The sequence below is a fragment of the Teleopsis dalmanni genome, chromosome 2 (genome assembly GCF_002237135.1).
Source record: "Teleopsis dalmanni isolate 2A chromosome 2, ASM223713v2, whole genome shotgun sequence".
Taxonomy (NCBI): Eukaryota; Metazoa; Arthropoda; class Insecta; order Diptera; family Diopsidae; genus Teleopsis; species Teleopsis dalmanni.
The window spans coordinates 159,919,536-159,945,478 of NC_051847.1; the positions used below are offsets into that span (position 1 = coordinate 159,919,536).

At 25.9% G+C, this 25,943-nt stretch overlaps 1 protein-coding gene across 12 annotated transcripts in view; it reads right to left on the bottom strand.

Moving 5' to 3' along the window:
- Positions 1 to 25,943, bottom strand: part of LOC119685997 (casein kinase I) — a 48,846-nt gene that overhangs the window by 3,168 nt on the left and 19,735 nt on the right. For 2 of the 12 annotated variants that reach the window (XM_038100430.1, XM_038100436.1), the window contains exons 2-11: positions 19,645 to 19,841; positions 17,818 to 17,928; positions 16,817 to 16,980; positions 11,734 to 11,848; positions 11,398 to 11,666; positions 10,355 to 10,525; positions 8,727 to 8,804; positions 7,050 to 7,130; positions 6,814 to 6,873; positions 4,287 to 4,385 (exon numbers count right to left, since the gene is read on the bottom strand). In XM_038100430.1, coding sequence (XP_037956358.1) covers positions 4,287 to 4,385; positions 6,814 to 6,873; positions 7,050 to 7,130; positions 8,727 to 8,804; positions 10,355 to 10,525; positions 11,398 to 11,666; positions 11,734 to 11,848; positions 16,817 to 16,980; positions 17,818 to 17,928; positions 19,645 to 19,841 — 1,345 coding nt within the window. Of the gene's footprint in view, positions 1 to 4,286; positions 4,386 to 6,813; positions 6,874 to 7,049; positions 7,131 to 8,726; positions 8,805 to 9,112; positions 9,250 to 10,354; positions 10,526 to 11,397; positions 11,667 to 11,733; positions 11,849 to 13,000; positions 13,153 to 16,816; positions 16,981 to 17,817; positions 17,929 to 19,644; positions 19,842 to 25,943 lie in introns of those variants that run through there. The other 10 variants (XM_038100431.1, XM_038100434.1, XM_038100432.1 and 7 more) reach the window with 10 other exon arrangements.

The window sequence follows — 25,943 nt, forward strand, 5'->3', positions numbered from 1 at the left end:
AGGAATATTTGATCCTTTTTGATCCAAAAAAAAAACACATTTTTTAAATTTCTAAAAAACTTTTAAACACAATGTACCACCAAAAAATAATTTTATTCATAAAAAAATATGTTGCTTCTAATAGGCTATAATTGTGGCCTATAGTATCACTGTAATAATTTACAACGTGGACTTACTTTTTCCTAAGTTTTCATTTTTCTATATATAAATAATATTTTTTATTATTTAGTAAAACTTTCACTTAACGCATATAATGCTTTTGTTATAGCCCTAATAAAAATTATGCCCTAAAATTGTGTGAAATCAAAAAAATTCTCAGTAAATATAATTTCCATACATAATAAAAAAATATTTAATGCTTAAATTTTAGAAATATTTTTAGTATTATATAATGATAGTAGTTTAAAAAAACAAGAAATGTATGCATTAGTTAGAACAATCAGTTAATTAAATGAAATAATATGGAAATATGTTGAAAGGTCGGGATTTACAAAAAAATTATTAAACGAGCAGACTCAATGAAGTGGAATGGAACTTGACAGCTCTTGACCCAATTCTCCACACAGTTTGGAAACAGAAGAAAGTCGCATGACGCTTAATCGACACATTCGTGTCATTTTTTCCCAAAGAAAAACTTTTACAAATCAATGGTTTTATGCGATTGCAGAACACTTAAAAGTATAGTGTAAAATTAACTGAATGCTAATTCACTTGATAACAGATTGGGGTTGAGTCGCTTATGGTTACACATTGTAACTAGCAATTTATTACATATTATTTCATGTTTTACGTGCATTTATATATTCCGGGTACTTTTAATACAGAATATACAACAAAATATTTTTTTAATATTTCATGTTGAATTCTCTTGAAATACCATCAGTTAATATTTAAATTGCACCCTTGTGTATATTTTTCATTTCTTGAACCCAGTTAACATACTTTGATAGGAAACAATTGGTTAAAATATAATTAACATAAAAGTTTATATGAAAAAAAAAACTCAACGGTTACACATACACGGACAAACATTTTTTAGTATTGGTATTGTATATCAAGTAGTACCTGGTAAGAATGTGACGACTAATAATTTAAATTAAAAACTCTTTTAATAAGTAACTGAAAATAATATATTAAAATAAGTAACTAAACATTTTTATTTATTAGATTTCTTTTGGCAATAGCTGCTTTAAATTATCCTTCTTTATCACTTTTTTCGTAATTAGGATCAAATAAATCATCATCGTCGGAGTCTGAATTTTCTGGTAAAGTCTGTAAATTTTACAAAAACATAAAAAAAAGGAAAGTAATTTGAAAATCTACTTAATTGACATGCAGAAGACTTGAAAATCTATTTGTTAGTGTTTTTAAAAAGTCCTAGCAAGCCATCCAAATAGAAGTGCTCTAAAATTTTTTATAAAAGAGGATCATATTTGATGTAACTGTATATTAAACTATTATTTAATTAAAAATATCATGCAAAATAACAATTGAATAATGTACAACTGCGTTTTATACAATTTGTGTAAAAACTCTGAAAATAAAATATTTATATTTAATTATTAAATTTTTTATATATCTATCAAAATTATTTATTTACCATAGTATAAATTCTATTCATTTTTAATTATCATTGATTGAATAACGTTTAGATCTACATGTATGTAAGTTTCTAAAAAGATTTGTGTTTTATTTTATTTTATTTTATATATCTATCACAATTATTTAGATAATATAAATTCTATTCATTTTTAATAATCATTGATTGAATAACGTTTAGATCTACATGTATGTAAGTTTCGGAAAAGATTAGTGTTTTATTTTATGTTTATTAGTTTATTATTGATCAAATTTTTATTGAACTTAGTCTATAAGAATAATTAACTATATACTTAGAAGAATATAAGATTTAACCCAAAAATTTCGAACGGGAAATATTTAATCGACTTCTGCCTTCAGGACAGATTGTAACCCTTAGAGAACGCATTCTCAAGTCACAGTTAAAGGAATGCCTTCTAAATATCCATGGTAGAAGAGAAAAAAACATGTCATGCGAACTAAATATGTCGCAAACAAGAAACTTTATTAACGAATAAATTTGTGAAGTAACGAACAGAGACGGTGGACGATCCAATATTAAATATTGGATGATGGCGAGTTTTACTATTGCAACTTTGGCATTCCTCTCACATGGCCCTCCTACAGTGTATTGACGATAAAATGTAAAGTATAAGTGTAAGGGGTGTTGAAAATTAAATTAAATCATAGAAATTTGTCACTTCTACGTTAACTTAACTTAAATGATTAGTTTTCTGTTTTATTTTAACGAACCATTTAACCAATTTAATATGTATGAAATTATTTTAAATACTATACAGAATTACATATATAAAATGCTAAATATTTTTTTATTACATAACTATTAATAAAATGATTAAAAATAAAGTATAAATAATATAGATAAAAACTACTACCATCATGCTTTTGTGTTTAATTGAATAAAATTGGGAGTTATATAAAGGTGCCTAATTAAGATTTCAATTCTACTTATCAAAAATATTTATTATCAAAAATTTCATAAATTATTTTTAAAAAATTTTACAAAAATTAATTAGACAACGAGGAACTCAACAGATACATTAAAGAACCACTAAATACCTTGAATTTATGTAGAGTAAATCAAGTGAAAACATTAGAATAGAAAATGCCAAAAATATAACAGTCTGCAGTCAATGGTATATACAAATATTTGGTTAATTATATACAAGATATTATTTAAATTAACGCACATACATTTTAAATATGGAAAAAAAGTAAAAGGAAAGGAAATAATAATCATATAATTATAACAAATATTTTTTTATTTAGTATATATTTTTCTTAATTACACAGTTCGGTTTATTTACAATATATTTTTATTTACAGCATATTTACATAAATATATTTTTAAATTAGATGTATAAAACTTATAACAATAAAAAAATATTTCATATAAAAAAAAATAAAAAAGTTGGACTTCGAGTTTTTCCAAAGATTTAAATCACTTCGCACAGATAGGTATGGGGGTCTGTTATAAATAATTTTATTTTTATTTTTTATGTCTCAAAATCAATTATAAATATATAAGTATTTGTATTTTAATAAAATATAAGAAATGCTGAGTACATAACGATATTTAATTAGTTTTTAAATAAAGTTCTAAGTTAGATCCAATGGTTTAAAGAAACTTACTATTTATTTATATGGAAATCACATCTTAATCTGAAAAAGATGTGATGTCAATCTGAAAAAATGTCATAACATAAATGTCTATCTTCATTTATATTTGTGTTTAAACCGATTTTCAATCGTCCTAGTATATGTCGCGACTCAGAATGAGTAGGATAGCAACTATATAGCAGAAAAACTGAAAGGAGATGCCGCAGTCATAAACTATATCAGCTATTTTCTAGATTTTTGCCTATGAATCAGTTCCTTTAAATTTATGATATATTAGTTGCGTCAATTCTATTTAAATTAAGGCACTTATTACTCCCTTACATTTTGGAAGCTAACTTAGATTGGACAGACATCTGTAATATTATCTGTGGTGCTTTTTCTAATACACAGGTACAATTCAACAGGAAAAACTATCAAACTCTCATGCCATACAGAGTCAGCCTATAATTCTTATAAAATCTTTTTCGAGTAGCCTTAAGAATAATCAAAAACTGCTACCGAAAGTCTTATAAAATTCGCCGATAAAATAACTACTGCGGCTAACTCTTGATTCATGAATGCATATATCATAGTAAGTCTCATTCGTTACACTAATATATCACTATGTGGGAATATATCTAATATTAAGAACCCTTTATATCTACCTATAGGATTCACAATGTATAAATAATTTTTTCTCAAAATTTTTTTAAATTTTTAGAAATTTCTTTCAAAAAAAAAAAAATCTGAAATTTTAAATCTTTACTAACTGTTTTTTTATAATTATATTGTTATAATAAATGATTTTGTAATCGTATTAGTAATAAAATATTTATATACAAATATGTTAATCTTTTATATATATAAAAACAAAGAAAGGTTATAAATGAACACATAAATATGGTGCTGAGTTACATGTATCTGAGATTAAATTTTATGACTTAATTACGAGTATATACACACATTTCATTTTAAATGTCTATATAATGTAATTTAAAAACGTTTTAATAAGGAGTTAAATGATTTATACATTTTTCACATATATAATATACATATATACGTATTATGATTTAGTAAATAAAACTTACCTGTACTGAACCATGCCTGTCGGCGGGTGTTAAATTGCCAAGTGTTGCCCCAGGTTTGGGCACATCAGGCCACGCAGCAACACCTCCTTTGGCATTTGTCTATGAATCGCATTTAATTGATTGGGAGACGTAAAAAATATGAGGATCGATGTAAATTGTCGGGCAGAGTCAAATTTGCAAATATTATAATGAAAATTGAGTCGAACAACGCGATGAAAATGTGATATAAATAACAATTAGTTATTGGTTTTTAAGAATATAAAATTTTTATTTTTAACTACAATTTATTTACTTTTTTCTAGCCAAATAATACAATACTACAAAAGGATAAAGAGATTAAAAAAATTTTTAAAGTTCAATAATTGAACCCTTATCCAAATAAAAATTTTTGTATATTATAAATCATTTTTGGAGGTTATACGTATTATAATCACCATCAATAAATTATAGTACCAAGTTTAATAAAACAATAGAAATAAAAAAAGAAATAGAGAATATAGAAAAAATGGATAGAATGAAGAAGCGCCAAAGCACTTAAAATTTAATTAATAGGAATATATATGTTATTATTATGAAAGCTATTGCGTGTTTATAAAAACAGAATTACTTGAAAAAAAAAAACCAAATTGCCTTTTTAGTTTATCATATTTAAATAGATATCAGTGGCAGTCAATCTTACAAGCGGAGCGACTTATTAAAGAACTTGAGAAGTGAGCATATTCTGATAATAATGAGCATTAAAAAATTCTTTAGCTTCTTTATAAATTATTGGCTAATTTATTGGCCAACCAATGGGCTATAAGATGCACAATAATATATTTTACTATTATCTATCATCTAAATATTATTATAAAAATATAATATATATATTGTATAAAAAATACATACATATAAATAAATTAATAAATTTTTTTTATGTTAAGGTTTACTAAATAATGAAAAAGTTAGTAAAAAAATTACATAGTAAGACAGCACAGCAATCGCAGCAAAAGCTGTCAATTGGAAATCAATTTATATCCGTCTTAAAATTTTAATATCATATAACAACTAATAAATCTTGATTAAATAGATAAAATTTAGTAGATATTTCTGGCTGAAATCATAATTAATGAGGATATGGAAACTTCAAGTATCACCTCAAAAAGATAACTCTTGCTGAGGAAGACACTTGCAGATTATGTCTAAAAAAAAGCAGGCAGCGGTGCATATATTGTGCCAATGTCCAGCACTGGCAAGTAGGAAGACGACTGTCTTGGAACACCATCGGGTTGGTGATGGCTTGGCAGACAACCTCAAGCTAAATGAACTGCTTGCATTAACAAGCGATGTAGTTATGTGAATGGAAGCCACTCAAGATTTAACTCAATAACGACATCCGAGAATCGAAAGACCTAAGTCGTTTCGTGGTCTTCTTCGGCTAATCCTTCACTTCAGTAGGGCCACTTTTTGGACGGTGTGCTGTCCCAACGTCCCACAATATATATAACCATATAGTAGATATTTTCATTTGAAGAATAAGATATTATCTTTAATAATAAAACAAACTATTGGGTATATATATATGAGATATGCATCGATCGTTGATAGACGGAGTAATTGCATATTTACTTTGTTAGTAATAGTGAAAAATGTACTTATTTATGATGAAGAGAGAAAATCTCTGTATAATGGGGTTAATTTTTCTCTAGTTCAATAAATTTTTGTAAATTCATATCTGTAATGTCTTGTAAATTTATCTGATTACACAGTTTCATAGCTTAATGAATTTTTGTAAATTCATCTTGATTCAGACATATAAACTTAACTGTTTAAATAATTTTAAAATTTAAAGAATTTTTATAAATTCGTTTCTGTAATCAGTTATATGAACTCATACCCAACAATAACTTGCTAATATTAATTACTATTTATAATTATACTTTAAGTAAATCACAAAAAAGTTGTATGAAAAATAAATTAATTTATATTAAATATAATAAAATTGACTAAATTTGTGAGCAGACAGTAAGTTTTTTTTATTTTTCTATTAAAAAACAATTATACTAAATTAATATTTATTTAATTTAAATAAAAGTAACATAGTAACATCATACCAACTATTAACATAATGTTTAGGAGCTTTAGCTTTAGTTATTAGGAAACAATTTATGTTATAAGTATTTAATAAAGTTAGATTTGGAAGCAACTGTTAGTAAGTTTTTACTGTACATAGAATTAGTCATCATTAATGCTGTTAAGAGTTATTAATTCCTAATTAATTCAAATATACAAACAAGTATTGTTATACAATATAGAATTGGTACGTACATAGCATTTAAAAGCAGTAATAAATAATTAGCTTTCTTAAAATATTACCATACTAATTGACAGCATATGAACTAAATGCATTTTAGCTTATATAACAAAGTATTGTGCTAGTACATATAATTTTAGATTTTTTGTAATTGTAAATTTTTACAACACTAATATTGTATAATATATAGTAGCTTTGGCATAAGCTAAAAGGGTTACTATAATCTACTCTAACCTCAAGTATTAAATATTCTTCATCATCATCATCATCCGCATAATCAAAATAAGATATATCCTAAGCAACCATAAATCAACCAAATATTGAAAATTTTATACACAAAACTTTTATTTAATTTTTAAAACATACTATTTTATTTAATTTTAGTTATTAGAACATACTAAAATTATTTAAAAATATTGTAACTATTTTTGAATTTTTCTAAATATTTTTAAAATTGCATTTGAACTTACCTTTGCCGTTACGTTATGACGATCTTTATTTGGTGAAATGATTACTTCATGACCAGTTTGCAGAGATCCTACAGGCGTTGACTATTGTTGTTTTGATATGTAAATTTGTTTGATTTTTTTAGTTGTGCATTTTAATTAAATAATGTTAATTTAAGTTGTGTTGATTGAGTGTACGTTGATATATTTTAGATACACAAGTGTAGTTACATAGACAGATAAAGTACATCAATGTTTAAATTGTTTGTTCACATGAAAAAAATTTATGAAAAATTGATTAATTTTATTTTAAAATGATATTAAATAACTATATTTTAATCTATATACTAAATATAAATATTAAATATTAGAAATATAATTTCTAATTTTTATTCAATAATTGTGTAACTATTTTTATAAAAGCAAGTGCAATTTTCTTTAGTTGTTTAGCAGTCATAAATGTTTTAAGCAAAAATATGGTAAAAATCTATATATATTATTATAACTGGGTGGACCCTCTATGTGTAATATGTGTATATAATGTACAACAAATATTTCTTATAAACAGATTGTTTTTAAACTCTTTTGGTTTAAATGTTTCATTAGCTTAAAAATTCCAAAGGAGAGAGATTATTTTCAATATTTACCGATAAACCATACAGAATGTCAAAGAGAGATTCTCTTGAAAACAAATATTCAGTCAAAACATCTCCACGATTATATTAAGCACGTTGTATTTACTTAGTTCAACTTGTAGACTCGTTTTTATTCCATTAAATATCCATTAATTTGATTCCTCACACGTTCTTGTAGTAGAGCAGTAATGATTGATAGTGCTTTTATTTTTTGAAATTGCAATCCAATTTCAATTCCGGAATGCGTCATTTTTTTAAATATTTTTAATTTTTATTTGTTTTCTATATATTATGCATAATTATTTTTTTTCAACAGAAATGCAAAAATTTCACTATAGCCTATGGGTAGTGGATAATAAATTAATAATTTGTGTATTTTTGTTGCAAAACGCAACAGCTTAATTCACAGCCCGATTATAACAGTCCACTCGAAACGTCTTTTTCGAAATGATCATTTAAGCTTTGGGATCAGAAAATTTACACAGGACTATGTCAGGCAAGTACGAGTTTGAGTGAGTCAAAAATAAAATTTGTGGTACCGCAGAGCACTCAGAAGTGTAACTGCAAAAATACTCTGGACTTTGCTCACACTTCAAATTATCAATACCGTATATTTAGAACACGTAGAATGTATATTTAAATTAATACTTTTAATTTCACTTTTTCTATTGTTTTCTCTTTAGTTGTTAATGTTGACTTCAATGTGATTATATATAGACGAATAAAGATGTAAGAAGCAAAATTGGTATCTTATCTAAGATGATATAATCTTATAATATTATATACTGAATTTATCATAAAATAACTTGAAATAATTATAATTCTATATCTAATTTAGATATATTTTTTTTAATACTAAACCTCAATACAATGCTGTAAATTAACAAAAGTACTTTTGTTTTCAATAGCATATCGTGAATGCTATGCTACTATGTAAAAAAATTAATATCATATATACATACATATATATAGACAAAGAATGGTCACCAAGTTAATATAATAATATAGTTTTGTAAAATAAATCCATATCAAATTACTAAAAATTATAAATATAATTAAGTTATACCTTATCCGATTTATTTTTTGCTAAATGAGAAGGTGGAGCATTTTTTATGACTTTCATTTTTTCAAGTTGTTCCTTTGTCTTAAATTGTGCATATATTTTAGTCACAAATTAAAATTTTTAATGCATGCAAATATAAATTTAATTAGATTAAAATTAAACAAAATTAAAATTATTAGAATAACATTTCTGTTAATAAAATATAAAAAAACAGGTACATAATAAAAAAATAAAATTAGGAGTATTAGTATTATAAACACAAAAAATTAAATTCAAGATTTGCTTTTTTAACTATTTGCTAACATATAATATTAGATTACAAAAAAATTTGGTATAATTTTTTTTTTTGTTTATTCAAAATTTGGTATATTTTTTTTTGTTTATTTAAAATTTGTATACCATTTTTGTGTTTATTTTAAAAAATACATAAAATTTTTTAATCTTTTTGTTCAATTCCAATTACGATTTTGGTTATTTAATGGTACTTCATTGATTGTTACATGAATTTGTCATTGAAATCAGTTTCCTTAAAAATATTATATATTAAATTAATATTCATTAAGTAACAACATTGAAAAACTATTAAAATACAGTTTTTTTTTCTGACGTTAAAGTGGTTAATAATCAAAAATAACAAATAAAAAGGTATAATTAAGAATAATTATAATAATACATTAATTAAAGTATAATAGTTAACTTTTCTTAATGAATAAACATGCCATAAAAAAATTGATATCCTTTTAATATTATAAATAATATACTTATTCCAACTTGTTGTTTAAATATGTAATCGAATTAGTATCTACTTATTATAAGAAAATTAAAATTATAGATAAATCAATCATTAATAGAATATTTTTCGGCATTTACGAATATTGCAGTAGTTAATTAGTAACTTCTCCATTTATTACACGATTTGAAGATGAAATCAGTGACTTAATAAAATAATTTTTTAATTGGATAAGGAGTTTAAAAGTATCAACAGATCAAAAAAATTTTTTGAAAACTACAAATGATCGATCGAGTCATTCAATTGCGATGAGTATATTTATACTCACCTGAGTATATGCTATGATTTAGATAAATGTTAAAATTATGACTCGTTGCAGTTCTGTTGCTCATATATATGAACCCACACCACCTTATGTGGTCAATTTAGCTACCGTCTAGATGGAATACCGTGTTTGTAACTTAAATTGATGACATATCGCTTTTTTTGTGTAATTTGATTATAATCAAAATAATATTTAAATATGCAAGCTCATCTAATATCAGCATCTTGTAAATGGCTGGGTGAAGTGCCTGCCATTTAAAGATATCTGGACTCATAATAGTATATTTGAAGACGACTTCTACAATTTGTGTTTATTACACAAAAAGTAAAATTATTATTAACTAAACTATTTCTTAATACGGATATATAACATGATCCATCAATCAATAATGTTGCCGTTAATACATTTATCAAATGTATGTTTGATATATTCAATTACATATATACTTAATTTTTTTTTTAGCCAATATACTAAACAAACAAGTTGCAATAATTATCTTATTATCTGGTTCTTAAAAAAAAACTTTAATATAAAATAAGTTATTGCAAATATTTATATATATAAATAAACACTTACCATCGTTTTCCCTGTCCAATCAAATTCACCATCATCTATATAGCCCTTACGATCAAATAAGTCTTGAAACAGTCTTCGCAAAAAGTCATAGTCGGGCGTTTCAAAAAAATCTAATCGCCGCACATATCTTAAATATGTTGCAAACTCTTCAGGATGTCCTTCGCAAAGCACCTAAATGATTTTTTTGTTAAATTAATTTTCTATTTATTTTAATATATTTATATGTATATAAATTTATTACAATAGTTAACGCTGATAATTTAAAAATTAGTTCATTGATTTCGCTTTTTCTATGTTAATAGTTCATTTTAGTTCAATTGTTAATATAATTTTTAGATTTTATTTTTACTCATTATATACGTAAAAATTATATTAAAATATATTAATTAAAAAAACATATAAACCAACTATCAGAATTATAGAAAAAAATTATTTCATCTGTATAAATATTTTATGCATTTATACTATTTTTAAAGTTATATGCATGTAATGTATGAAAACAAGAGAGTCATTTTATTGGAGTATTTTTTTTTATTGGAAAATACAAGTTATTTGTCTATAACAATTAAAACTAAACAGATAAAATAAATGAGTAAGTAACTAATGAACTGATGAATCCTAACATGGCACTTTGGGCACTGTAGACTAAAACACCACCTTACAAAACTGGGTATACATACGGATGCAAACTGTAGATTCTGTGAAGAGAATGAGGAGTCAGCCACACATATGCTGTTAGAATGTCCTGTGCTAATGCACATACGAAATAGGCTCCTAGGAATGTATATTCTTACGGAAGAGACAATAAAACTTTGTAAAGTAGATTCTCTACTACTTTTCATTGACGCAATAGGGCTAAGAGATCTACTCTAAGCTCAGAAAGGGGCACAATAGATCCGATGGTCGCAGTGCCACATCCCCTAACAATAATAATAACTAATGAACTGTTGAACTAAAAGTAGGAACTACATTTTTGCCATATAAACAAAAACAAATGAACTAATTTGTTTAAAAATACTTAAATCTATTACTCTTATATATACCTCTATAGGTGTTGCACGTTTAGTATCACCAATTTTTTGATATCTTTCTTTTAATGTATCAGCCTTTAGGCCTTGCCACGGCAGTGAACCTCTTAAGAAATACATAAACATATGACCTAATGCTTCCAAATCGTCGCGCCTCGATTGTTCTCTGCCCATATGTGTATTTATCGACATATAACGAGCAGTACCTGTGAGTGATTTATGTTCTCGATATGGTATATGTCTTCTTGTATCTGAATCAATATATTCTTTGGCCAAACCGAAATCTACATGAATGATTAATTTAATTTAAAAAAAATTAAATTTAAAAAAAACGAGTAAAAATATATTTACCAATTATATGAATAATTTTTTCCCTCCTTGTGGATGATCTTCCGATAAGAAAGTTTTCAGGCTTTACATCCCTATATATTAACTCTCGACCATGCACATATTCTATCCGATGAAGCTATTTTATTGTGGTATTGTTGAAAATAGAAGGAATTAATTTCAAGAAATTTTATTAATTTTGTTTAATTTAATATATTATTATTTTATTATGTTGTCATGCATTTTTTTTTAAATATTATTACAACCAATTAATATTAACAATAACATTAAATAATTTATAGTGTCTCAACTAGCGCAAATGATGATAAAATACGATATGTGTTTATCAAACAAATAAAAATTAAGTTATTAAATAAAAATTGAATTCAATTCAAATTTGCATATTATTTGTATGTTGTTAAAAAGCTTGTATAAAAACTTAATAAATTATTAGCAAAGTAACATATTATCTACTATTTATTAAAACATGCAATTTAAAAAAAAATTTGCTTAAAATTAGTTAATTTGGGTAAATAAATAAATAATTCTAAAAATGTAATAAACGATATTTTGAAATGCATTTTTTGTTTAATTTAAATTTGGTTTTTTATTGTTTAGTAATATAAAGCAATTTTTATGTTAATTTTTTTTTAACAGGCTGTGAAATTATTACTTTTACTGCTTTATTTATATTATATATATATATATTTGTACAATATATATATAATTAATACAATATATATATAATTAATACAATATATATATATTGTATTAATTATTATAATTATTATTATATATTATAATGTATAAAACTATTAATTATTTATAGTAGTACATTAATTGAAATTAGCAATATATAATCATCAGCCTGTTTCATTAATATACATAATAAATTTAAAGAAATCATTTTTTGTATTTTTAAGATATATTTTTATAACAAAGTACCAAAAACTTTTACTAAAATAAATACTTGTTAGTAATAAAATAAGAATAAAAATTTTAGTACAATAATAAACTTTAATAATAATAAAAAAAAATTATAGACGAAAAAATTTTATCCTACACCATAGAAAAAATGTTCTCTTTTACTTAAGATTAGCAAAGTTAGGATTACTTTATATATATTTCTTTTGTGATTGTATTTATTTTTATATTAACTAATAAAAATACTTTTGTTGAGTTTAACATTTTGTACGCAATTTTTTCTAGGTGTGGTTGTAGCAAAAATATCCTCGCTTTATGTAGTAGATATATTTGTGTGGTAGGTAATTGTTGATTTGATAGTACTTACTAATTGTATGGATATCAGTAGTACTGTCTTCAAAGTGAACCGTCTGCCGCAAACATCAAATAAATCTTCTAGTGATGGGCCAAGTAATTCCATAACAAGTGCATTGTACTTGCCGCATGGACCGAAGTAATAAACTTCGGGCACACCCTCTGCTACAATTATTCAGAATATAAGAAAAGATAGCGTTTTTGAATTTGTTCACATGTCAATCACGGAGAGTTAAGTTGTTCAAGAAGACGGAGCAAATTAACGTAATTATTTAAAAGATTTAAAAATTTAATAAATCGATTCATTGATTTATTTGTGATATATTGTCATAATTGTTGATTGAGGAATAATTTTAATTTAAAAAACATTTTTGTTGTTCAATTCGACAAACGAATTTCGAAGTTAGAGTTGTGATGATGAGGTTGTTAAGTATGAAACACCAGATATTGCACGCACAAATGCCAAATATATAGTTAAAAGGAAGATAGAACAGAAATAAAAATTTATTTAAAACAACTGAAGATATATAAATCAATTTAGTTTATTTTTTAAATAAAGTGGAAGCTTACTTCCAAAAAATATTATTTTTTTGTTATGTGGTAAATTATGAATTTCAGTTCAACGACAAGACAATTACCACCTAAACTTATCAATTATTTTCCCGTCATTCAGGTCAGTGTTCTTTTATATTGTACAAATTCAATAAAATTTCTCGAATATCTCGAAGCATATAGAGGGACATTAATTAGTACATAAATATTAGTAGGTGTACAATATATTAAAATGATTGTTGTAATTTTAATATAGTGAACTTCCTTATACAAGAGCTGATATGATGTAGTTATATATAAAAAAAAATTAAAATAAAATTTTTAAATATACCTTAATAATTATTCTATCTCCATAATAATTAAAATCCTTTATGCAGAAGTTTATACATAAAAAACGCAGGAATCTCGGCAGTAAATTTAATTACTATAAAATAAATAAAAAAGCAAAAGTATTTCAATGATAACCTAGAAGAATATCACTTTTAACTACTCTTCAATGAACTAAAATTGGTAGGAATCTAGCCAACTTTGGAGAAAAGTGACTTTTTATGTAAGTAGTAGTTTTTTTCATATTAAAATCTAGACGATAGTAAAACCCAAAAATCTATCATTTTTTAGTTTTCTTTATGCTAAATAATGTCTACCACATTTATTGGTATGTTCATACAAGAAAAGTTATTCCATCAGACTGTATATTATGCAATGCAAATATGTTATAATATGTTAGGTTTCAATATATATTATAAATAAAGCATAAACAAAGAGGCCCTATGATCCACTGGAAGTTAGTGGAACAAAAAAGAAGATAAACAACTTAGTAGCACCATAAATGCACTTCTGGAAGTTTTTATCATACATTTCGAAAACACCAAATATTTGACACTATTATTCAGTTATTTTTTTTCGACAGAACAAGCAAGAAGACGAAGCAAGAGGTATGTAATATTTAAAAGGTATGTAAATTTTAGTTTATTTAATCAATTTCATTGATTTATTTGCGATATATTGTTATATCGTTAATTGTATAATAATTTTAAATTTTAAAGTAAAATAATGCAAATGAAAAATAAAATAATTAATTCAGTAATTAAAATTGAATCTAACATAAGTGTGATATATTTCACTTGTTATATGTAATAATTTAATGCATACTTATATCCTTAAGTGTTTGCGTTAATAGAACATTCCCAGTGCATATCATTTGAACTGATCCATAGAAGTTTTCGTCTGTTCTAATAGATTAGGAGTTAACAAAATCGATTCAAAAATCTGAGATGTTTCGAAATAAGGTTACTGCTTAGATGTAGATAGATGTATAGTTAAGTTCAGGTATTAACAGAGAAAAAGAATACATATCTTTCATACAAAATTCGAATATTAAGTTTATATTGAAATTTACATAGTTAAGAACCTTTTTTTTTAATTTTTAGAATGTATAATAAACTTATCCTACTATTCCGACAAATATTCCAAAATTGAGAAACAGAGGCGTTTGCGTTGGAACATTTACACTGACAGACGCTTTATCATTACGTAGTGTGGAGTTTATTAATAATATTAATGTATACTTCATACAGTCTCTGATAGTTATTTAACTGCATACTATCTTTATCATATATTTCAAAGCATAGCTTTAAACTTGATTAAATGTATATTCTGCATTAGCGATTCAAGTTATCATAAACGTAAGCAAATTTTTATCGACATTCTGTTGAAGAAGAAGTTTACTATAAAAACCATATATATTCGTTGCAAAAAACAAAATAAAATATTCAAACAAAAATATAAAATATATCTAAACTTTATTTTCAATGCGCTCTTTATGCGAATAAATTTATTACTTTTTAATTATAACTAAACTAACATCATATCAGAATCATATATATGTTTTGGTGATAAGATTTTTTTTTCTTTTAGATTCACAAAATGATAGACACGCTCTTTATAGAGTAAATAAAGTATTAACAGTAGCAATAGATAATGTAATGCGCATCAGTGTTGTGTGTTTAAAATTAGCATTGATTTAAATTATTTACATAGGCATATGTACATATATACATATATACACATATACATAAATATTATATACATAATATAATATATATATATACATAATATATTAATATATATAAATATATGTTATATAATATAATATATTTATATATATACAAAAAGTGGAAGACCTTAGGTTCGGGCACATAAGCAGAGGATTTAAAAAGATATATTAATACAACAAATAATTAATAAAAAAAATATGCAAAGAGACAGTTTTTTTTTTGAAGGTGGCATGTGTAAATAACAGATTTACGTATCTTGAGAACTACAAATAATAAAATAAAATAATAATATTGTTAACTCCTTACAATGATGTAACAATTTAATTCGATTAACTACAGCTTTTTAGTTAGGGTAAATACATTTCAATACATAAATATACATTTTCTACCACTACTCTTTTTGTAACAAACTACTTTATATTAACAATTAATAATAAATTAAACTCAAAATGAACATTTATTTTCTTTTATGTAACTTTTATTATTACCATTACATATCATTTTTTTATTATATAATTTTTAGCTGTTGAGACACTTTTTGATTGGAATAAAAAAAATATAATTAAAATTTTAAGTGCACTGAACACATTAATTAAATATATGCAAATTTTTAAGTAGTCAGAAATTTAAAAATTTATAGTAAAAATAAAAAAATTATTAAAATTTAACTGATTTTAAATATTGATATTAAAATTAATTATATAGACATTAAAGAAGTGTTTTCAAGAAATAGACTTCAGATACATAATAATTAAGAAATATTTGTTTTATATTAGAATGTCTATCTGCAAAAAAAAAAATTTTGGTTTAAAAAATTTAATTCAATATTTAAAATTTATAAAGAATATATGGAAAATTTAATTCAATTTTTAAATTTTATAAACATTATATGGGAAATAAAAATTTAGATTACAATTTTAAAAGTACTTCGAATAGAAAGCAATTATTGCACTTCTAATTTCATTACTGTAAAGTCTACTATTTAAGTTAATTCAGTATAAATGGAACTGAGACCATTTCTCTTAGAATATTTGCATATATAATAACACATGTGATCAAAGTGTTAACAAAAAAATTATTGTCTAATCTTAATTTAATATATATATTTAAATAATATAAGACCATATACAATATATGAACTTAATTTTCATTTGCTCTCTCAAGCAGATACAGTGTATAAACTAAAGAAAAATTTTTGTAAAATGATAATGAAAACTTACAAGTTGTCTAGATATCATCAGTACAGTCTTAAGTGAAAATTGACGGGAACAATGATTGAAGAGATCTTCTAAGGACATTCCCAATAATTCTAATACCATGGCATTATAGCGTCCACCACATGTACCCAGGTGATAGACACGTGGTACACCCTCCGGACAATCATCTTGAAGAAAATAATTATGATGTATGTGCGTGCGTGTGGATATTTAATATACGTTGATTTGTTATAAGGATTGGGTAAAAAGCAATAACATAGTACAGCAAATTTACATATAAATGTGTATTTATATATTCATATATTTAAACTATTATATATGTGTATATAAATCATAAATACATTTTTTTAAAATAATCAAATTATCAAGCTAATAGATAATCATATTAACTGTTTGTTTATTTTATGTTTTTTATGTGTCTATATTTTAATGAATCCTTTTTAGCACCCTCGTCCGGAATATGCTTGAGAAATTCTATTTTATTTATATATCAAATTTTAAATTTGTAAACGGAGCTACTTAACAAACAATTTATTTAATATTAATTTTTATATTAACGAAGGTGGCAATGGTGCATACATATTAAGTAAAGAATAATTCATTTAATTAAAAAAGGGAAATAATTTTTTTAGTGTTTCAGAGAAATTTAAATAATATATATAATGATATATTTATTATACATAACAAAATTAAAGTAAATGCATCTGCATAATTAAACAAAATATTTTTTTCTTAATTTAAAATGATATTTATTTAAATAAATTTTCTAATAACTAAAAATTAATTAAAATCAATATGACATTGATTTTGATATCATTTGATATTATGTAAATATTATTTTGTTATTTATTTTAATATTATAATTGACTCAATTAATTTTACGCAATCATTTCAAAATGAAAATATTATTGCATACGGCAACGAACGATCTTATGTTTTTATTTTTTGATAGATTAATTATATAAAATAAAAATAAAAGAATATATTATAGGAGATGTACATACCATGTGATCCTAATTGTTTATAAAATCTATACTCTAAATGTAGTTGAGGAGCCTTTGATTTCATAGGCTCCATTTTTATTGCTACGTGTTCATTGTTGTATAGGTTTTTTCCTAAAAGAAAAAAAAACATAATGAAACTTACATGAATAGTATTTATAAATTACTTATGATTATTTTCTTGGAATTGCGAATTTAACTTTACATAAAGAGGTTAGTAAATGTCGAATAAACACTTTTAATAAAATTATATTTCAGTTTTCGATAAAATAGAGCAAGACATATTAGATGATTGAACTTGGAACCTTAAAACACAATGAAATTTACTTAATTTTTTTATTAAAATTTTTACTCTCGTGATTTGATGCGGTGGTACTATGATTCCATATGTACAAGCTTTGGCTTTGTAAACAAAATTGAAATCATTCGTATGATAAGTTTACAAAGGAATAAAAAATCACATTTATATGTTGAAATCTAGTGACTTGCATTATGCATACCTGACCCTGGTGCGGCATTTGAGAAAAAGCACATACGACGACCTGTTAAAAGATTTAATGATAAAATACCAATTAATATATTGCATTTATTTCTTTAAACCTTTTCAAACCATTATTGGGATGATAATTCAAATAACAAATGGAAGAAGAAACTTCGTGTAAATTTAAATCAAGACTTTTTTGAGAGTGCATACAAATTGTTCTAAAGCAAGAATAATTCTATTCATACGTATTACTATATATAAAAGCACGTATAGATGTAAGAATCTGTCAGTTATTCTATCGATAAAATAAAAATTTGCATCTCCGAATGTAGATTGCATCAAAAATTACCAACTTTTTAAGAATTTGTTTACAGTGGAATCCAGCAAACTGCTGAGAATTACAGAAACAAAATTAAAGCTTATAAAAATATGTTCCCTTCTCTATTAACTCGATCATAAATAACTCACTACCTACCTACCTAAGACATTCGCACACTATTTAGAAAAGTTAAGCAGTATTAACATGGTTGCATTTCAGTGTATGTTAAAATATCGGGAAGTAAATTAGTTAATAAACCATCTACATTATTTGCTCCGAACATATCCAAATTTGTAATATAGTCAAACTTCCATAACTAAAACATTTGTTACTCGAACTAAATAGAGTGCAAAAGGTTTAGAGAACAAATTATATACAATTACAAAAATTTTCTTTAACTCGAAGTCTTCATAAGACGATCCTTTTCTTTGAAAATGGTACTTCGAAGTACGGAAGTTTGTACTTTTATTTCACTTGCGAATGTCCTTTTCTAAATTTTTTTCTTTTTTTTTTCGTTGGCACCTAAGTTTCTCACGTATGTTGACTATTCACTCAATTCAAATATAAACGCTTTGTTCCGTTTACATAGCAGGCTATATTTTTTTTTACTTTTCCAGGATTACCTAACTTGACAGTAATTAAATCAGGAGGGCTTATGTTAGATGAGGTTAGGTTATAACTAAAAAATCTATAACTTTGCTGGAGAGAATATGATAACCTCCTAAATTTATGTAAAATCGCTACTATCAATTTTCATCTTGTCTTGTAAAGTATATATTTAAAAGCATACGTAAGTCACGATAATAAAGTATTAAAAATTGTTTGTTTATAGGGTTTTATATTGAAATCGGCAGGAGAATCGCTACCGAAATTATAAGTTATTTATATATTATAAAATTATAAAGAAAATTAAAAAATTTTTAGAAAAATAAATATTTTAATTTTTTTTAAAGAATTTTCCATTTTAGATTGAAAAAATCAGATTAATGTTAAATAAATTAAATAATATATTACATGGTGAACATACCTAAACGCAATTCTCCGAAATTACCACAGCCAATTTTTTTACCAACGCGGAAATTTGGTCCGACCATAAGTACACCCGCAGAGTTGGTTACGGATTGGCGGGCGTTATACATACTGGAGGTACTTGTTGTATTTTTTACAGCTGCCACCCCACCACCTCCAGCGCCAGCTGATGCTGCAGCTTGCTGGCCGCCGGCACTAAAAACAAGTAAAAAATATTTGTTTTATTTTAAAATTATTTCATTTCAAAAGTAATATAATATTGTATAAATTGTGTACTCTATTACATTTATTAAAATATAAATATTAATTCAAATAGTAGCTATTTTAAACGTATATACAAATATATTATTTATTATAGCGCAGAAGTTTAATTATCATTTGACGTATTTATATATGAAAAATAATTAAAAATTTGTGATTTCATTTAAATATATAAACAAGTTCAATGAAGTAAAAAATGTCAGATAAAATTAAAGATTGTCTATTGTCTATATCTTCACACCAGAAATTTTTAAAGAATATTTAAATCAAGTGAATATTGAGCCCAGTTTAACTGTGATCAAATTGCCGATACTTATGTTGAAATGCTCCCTTAGAAGTACTCCATAGAGGTGGTTAAAAAGTGGGAAGATTGTTTGTATTAAAGCATTACATTTTCACCAACAAACACATGTTGGTATCAGCGCCAACACTTCTCCTCACCATAACACTACAGTCGATTTGTAGTCAGTTCACGAGGTGCAACTATTTTCCTGTAGACTCTTTAGATAAATTTGTTCTCATCTGAAAAAACAATTTGATGCAACTGTGTGAACAAATTGTTTTTTTAGTCTTAGGAATTTGTAATTCCTTTTAAATAAAATCGTCTGTTTCCATTAGAGTTATTGTTATGTGTAAGGATTTAAATAATTTTCATTACACAAAAATGCAAACATAGATTTTGGTTTTGTCTGGAGTTTTTGGTTATTATCACAACATATAAGCATATGTCCTTATAGTCTTTGAAGCTGCCACATAGTTTAAGTTCATTATATATTGTTCACAGAAGAGAATACAATATGGAAGAAGATACTTTAGAATTAATCGTTGCAACAACTCATAGTCAAAGAGTAAGTTTTTGAGAAATACGTAATTCTTATGCTGATTTGTCTATATACATTGTGACCGAAAAGTTTCCGGTCATAAATAAATAAAACGCAAAATTCTTAATCTTCATCAATATTTATTTTATATCCTTCAAAATATGCTCCATTAGAAGCGATACACAAATGCCAACGTTTCTTCCAATCATCAAAACATTTTTTATAGGCGCTTTCCGGTATGGCTTTGAGTTCCCTCTGCGAATTCTGTTTTACGTCTTCTATGGATTCAAAACGCGTTCCTCTGAGTGGTAATTTGAGTTTGGGAAACAGGAAAAAGTCACACGGTGCAAGATCAGGTGAATACGGTGGCTGTTCGATGGTATTTATTGAATGTTTGGCCTTAAAATCGTTGATAATGTTGAACAAATTGAGGTGAATCGGAACAAGCCGAGCGTTGACACGTCGCATACACAAATTGTCCACCAAAATCAAACGAGCCATCTCACGACCGATGCCTAGCTCTCGTGCTATCTCTCTAACACTCACATGAGGATTTTGGAACACGATTTCCTTTGCCTTTTCAATGTTTTCGTCGGTGGTAGAGGTCGAAGGTCGTCCAGAACGCGGCATGTCTTCGACGGTCGTACGACCGTCCTGAAAGGCTTTGTACCACTCATAAACTTGAGTTTTCGATAAAACTGATTCCCCATAAGCCTTTTGTAGCATTCGCAACGATTCTGCACACGAAATTTCGTTCGAAACACAAAATTTGATGCAAACTCTTTGTTCAATATTTTTTTCCATTGTTTTTTTCGCAACGCACTACTGAGGGGAACTGGTTTCAACAGCTGCCGTAAACGAACTGTCTGACAGATCGCGCTCATTTTTGGCATAGTAATTAAGGACAGTGCTGCCAAACTACATAAACTTAAAATATCGAAAAATATACAGCGCGCGAATTTTAAATGAGAACCTCCGAAAACCTTTCGGTCACAATGTATCATAGACAAATCAGCAGAATATTATCGGATAAAGCGCTTTTTTAAAATAAAATTAATTATTACTAAAAAAGATACGTTTTATAATAGTAACAAAGTTTTAAATTATTTATTCCAGCATTTTTAAATATTTTGAACTGTATTGTATTTTTCTAATCAAATTTTAGAAACGAAATATGCATTTGTACCCATAATATGGTTAGATTTAAGAGCTAAGAGAGTGTCAGTCTAATAAGGGCTATGTACAATGTGAGTGAAAAAACACGCAAACTATAAATATATCCTATAGAGTTTGATAGTTATCGCATCTATAACACTAAGCAATGAAGCTTCAATATGTAAATAAAGCTAAATGCAAGGACAATGGAACGAAAAGCACATATACGGTATAAAATTAATAAGTTTCTTATTTAAACTCCCTTGTTTATTTCTCAAATGGGCAAATATGTGCGCTAAAGTGCAAAAAACCATACGGAAAGGGTTGAATATTATTATTATATAATATCACGACTGTAACTCTCATAAATAATTTCGATTTTATCGTTGGTTATAATTGTTTCACAAGAAGTACGAGTGAGTATCTGTACAAATTTTATTAGCACAAAAAAAACGAGAAAAACCTCTAAAAACTCTAAATAACTGCAAATAAATTATTAGAAATTTAAAACCCATTTACATGAGAATTTAATACGTGCACGATGGCATAATCACTTTACTTTACTTCATTATTATGTAATGATTTGATTTCGAATATATAGTGCAATATTCAAAAAAAATGTTCCTTCTTTTCCTTCTTACATTTTAAATTGTGACCTTTAATGGCACCTTTAATCCTTCGTCTTGGAGAGCCTTATTTGATTGTCACTGTGAAAACCTGGCAATTTATTTACATCACTTATATTGTTAAACTTTTTTGGTTTTAAAGTATGATAGACCGGTTATCTGCAAATTTTTTTCTAAGCGGAGCTAAAGAATTCTTGGGTGAAGATCTATATTGCTTAATAGTTTTTAGACATTCTAAGCTTTGGGTACTTGGCAATACTTTCAATAAAGAAAATTGTAAATTCAGATGATCTATTGTGTTAACACTTCTCGTCTTAACCGATAATTAAGATATTTACTATAACGTCATATACAATATTTGAATTTTATCGCAAATGTTATTGTACCATAAATTGTATTCTACTTTCAAAACTAAATTTATTTATAATCGGTCTTGTTTTCTAAAACTCAAAAGAACTAAACGTTCGAATACAATTTTTCTTACGATCAGAAAAAATAATTGTGTACATATTTCTTCGAAAAATTACATTGAAAATGTCATACTTTATATGAATTGCTTTTTGATTGCTCTTCTAACTTAAAATCGTATCATTTATGAAGGAAATCTCTTCAATATACCCACGCAAACATATAATGCATCAGTTAGCTTATAATAAAATAATTAAAAAGGAAAACTGCTAACTTAAATCAGCAAAACACAAACATACTAACTTAATCACAAAACCAGCATTAAAACCAAAAATCAAACAAAATTACTAGCTAATATCACCAAAAATATTAAAAAGAAAACACGGACAGCATTGAAGAATAAAAGTGCTAGCTAGCAGCAACAATTATGATTTTATGTCAATAATTTTCATATTAAAAATATTCATAGCTTTATTAGTTTTGATAAGATATATAAGAAATATACAGTTACAATACAATACATTATATACATTTATTTATGAAAATAATAAAAACCAAAAAGTTCATTTATTAAACTAATAGCCATACACTGCAATTGTAAAATAAAAAAATAACAGTAGTTTGTAGACAATTCTGACAAATTCAACATACTAATAATATACTTGCTAGAAAAGTTATAATTTTGACAAGAAATCATACAAATGTCCTTGCAACGTAGTGCATTTCATAAAATTTCTGACAATTTGTAGGATTTCCTGGGAGCTGAAACGGTACAAAATTACAAATAAATAATAATAATTTTACTAGTACTCGTATTTCAATGTATCTTATGTATCATTGATATATTTTTTTTATTTATGGTTTCTAAAAACTGTTCTAAAAATTCTGGAAGTTTTCAGAATACGTTGTATTCTATAAAATTTCAATCAATTTCAGGTTTGTTTGAAATTTCAAAAAAGACTCTGTATACCTTGTGATCAAAAAAGAACTTATTCGTTCTTTTTTTGAATTCCCGGGCTTATCCAATCGGTAAATTTTTTTATTTTCACGCTGGCAACACTATTATACATATTTTGTCAAAGTTTAACGCATATCGTACGATTAGTTTTTGTTTGGCGTCTATACAAAGAAGTCGATAAATTTTCGTGTGGCGATTTTTAGCTGAATTTCATTGAAAAAAAGCGTCGTTGTGATGTGGCCAAAGAGATGACCTCACATTCATCGAATCATCATAACTGGTGATGAGACATGGGTCTATGAATTTGATATGCCCACCAAACAACAATCGACCGAATGGTGCTTCAAAGGTGAACCAAAACCGAAAAGAGAACGCCAAAGTCGGTTCAAAATCAAGGTGGTGCACAATGAATTCCTTCCGGACGGTCAATAAGGAGTATTATTTTGCTGTTAAGCGCCGTTTGTGTGAGGCCATTTGCAAAAACAGGCCAAATTTATGGAAGGAAAACTCATGGATTTTACACCACGATAACGCACCGGTTTACACAGCGTTGGTTGTGTCGCAGTTTTTGGCCAAAAACTCCACCAATATCATCAACCAAGCACTGTACTTTCCAGATATGGCCCCGTGTCATTTTTTCCTCTTCCCTCGACTCAAATTGCCATTGCGAGGAACGCGTTTTGAGACCATAGAGGCCATACAAGAGAATTCGCTGCGTGAACTAAAGGCCATACCTTCGGCGACCTATAAAACTTGTATAGAAAATTGGATCAAGCGTTGGCATACATGTATTGCCGCGGGAGAAAAGTACTTTGAAGGCGATAATAAAGAAAATTATTAAAAATTGAATGTTTGTGTTTTTTTTTCAACTTCTCGTTCTTTTTTGATCAAATGGTATATAGTAGTAGTAAATTTTTAATTTTTAATAGTTTTCCGAAATATGTATCATACTGTGAATCGTATAATGCGTTTGACACATCATATTTATTGATATCAACTTTTTTGATTAATGTTCTTGATGTGTTTTCTTTCCAACACTTATATTTTTTATTAAGAACTCTGCAAGAAAACTATGTAATTTATTGAAATTTGAATGAAATGTATTGGCAGGCACTACTGTTCTCATCTTTCAATAATCTTAAATTTATATAAATAATTTTGACAGTTGACATAAATTTTCAAATTTCCTGTGAACATTCGCTTAACATTTTCTTACTAGAAACTATTTTCTTACTAGCAATTTTTTTTTTTTTTAAGTAGCGATCTTTTAATAAAATTTTAGTTTTTAATTATTTGTTTTTTGTTTGACCATACAACTTTTTCAAGCATAGCTCAATATCTATTAGGGCCATGTTACGTACAGTGTCTCGGGCACGGCATGAGTAAAATTGTTGTTAAAAAAAAATTGATAAAACAATATGGCAAAGCAGTGTTGTTTAATAATAACTTTCAGAATTTACGTCTTTTAGTATTAAATTACCTCAATTTCAGTACAGCCTATTTTATTATCTGCTAATAATCTAATTACTACACTTTCTGATTTTAGGAAAGGCCTATAATTTTGTAAGTACTGTTAACAATTATTATAAGATAATATAATAATAAATTCACATTATTATATCCTCAATGAGTTTCTTCTTGCTGGTTATTTTTGGTGGCAAATTGAAAGTGAGCATATCTATATTTCCTTTTTAAATTTAGGCACAACCAAAAAGTACCAAAACACTGTAAAAATACAGAATTGGCAATACTGATGTGACAGTTTACTATGCATTTTCGGCATAACCCGAAAGGCAATTTTGGCGTGCCCGAGAAACTTTACATAACGTGGCCCTTAGCAGTAGTCATTTTGAAAATATTCATAAAATTTCGTTAAATTTAAACTGCAAGTACCAAGGGTTAAAGTTGAACGCTATTTTATTGAACTTCAGGATCAGTGTTTATTATGTAATTTGTTGTGAAAGTTTCTTAACAAATCACTTGCTGTCTTACATCAGAATGAAACTATAAACTAGCTATAGAATATAATTAAATTATTTAATTATAGCTTTTTAATAACTAAATTTAA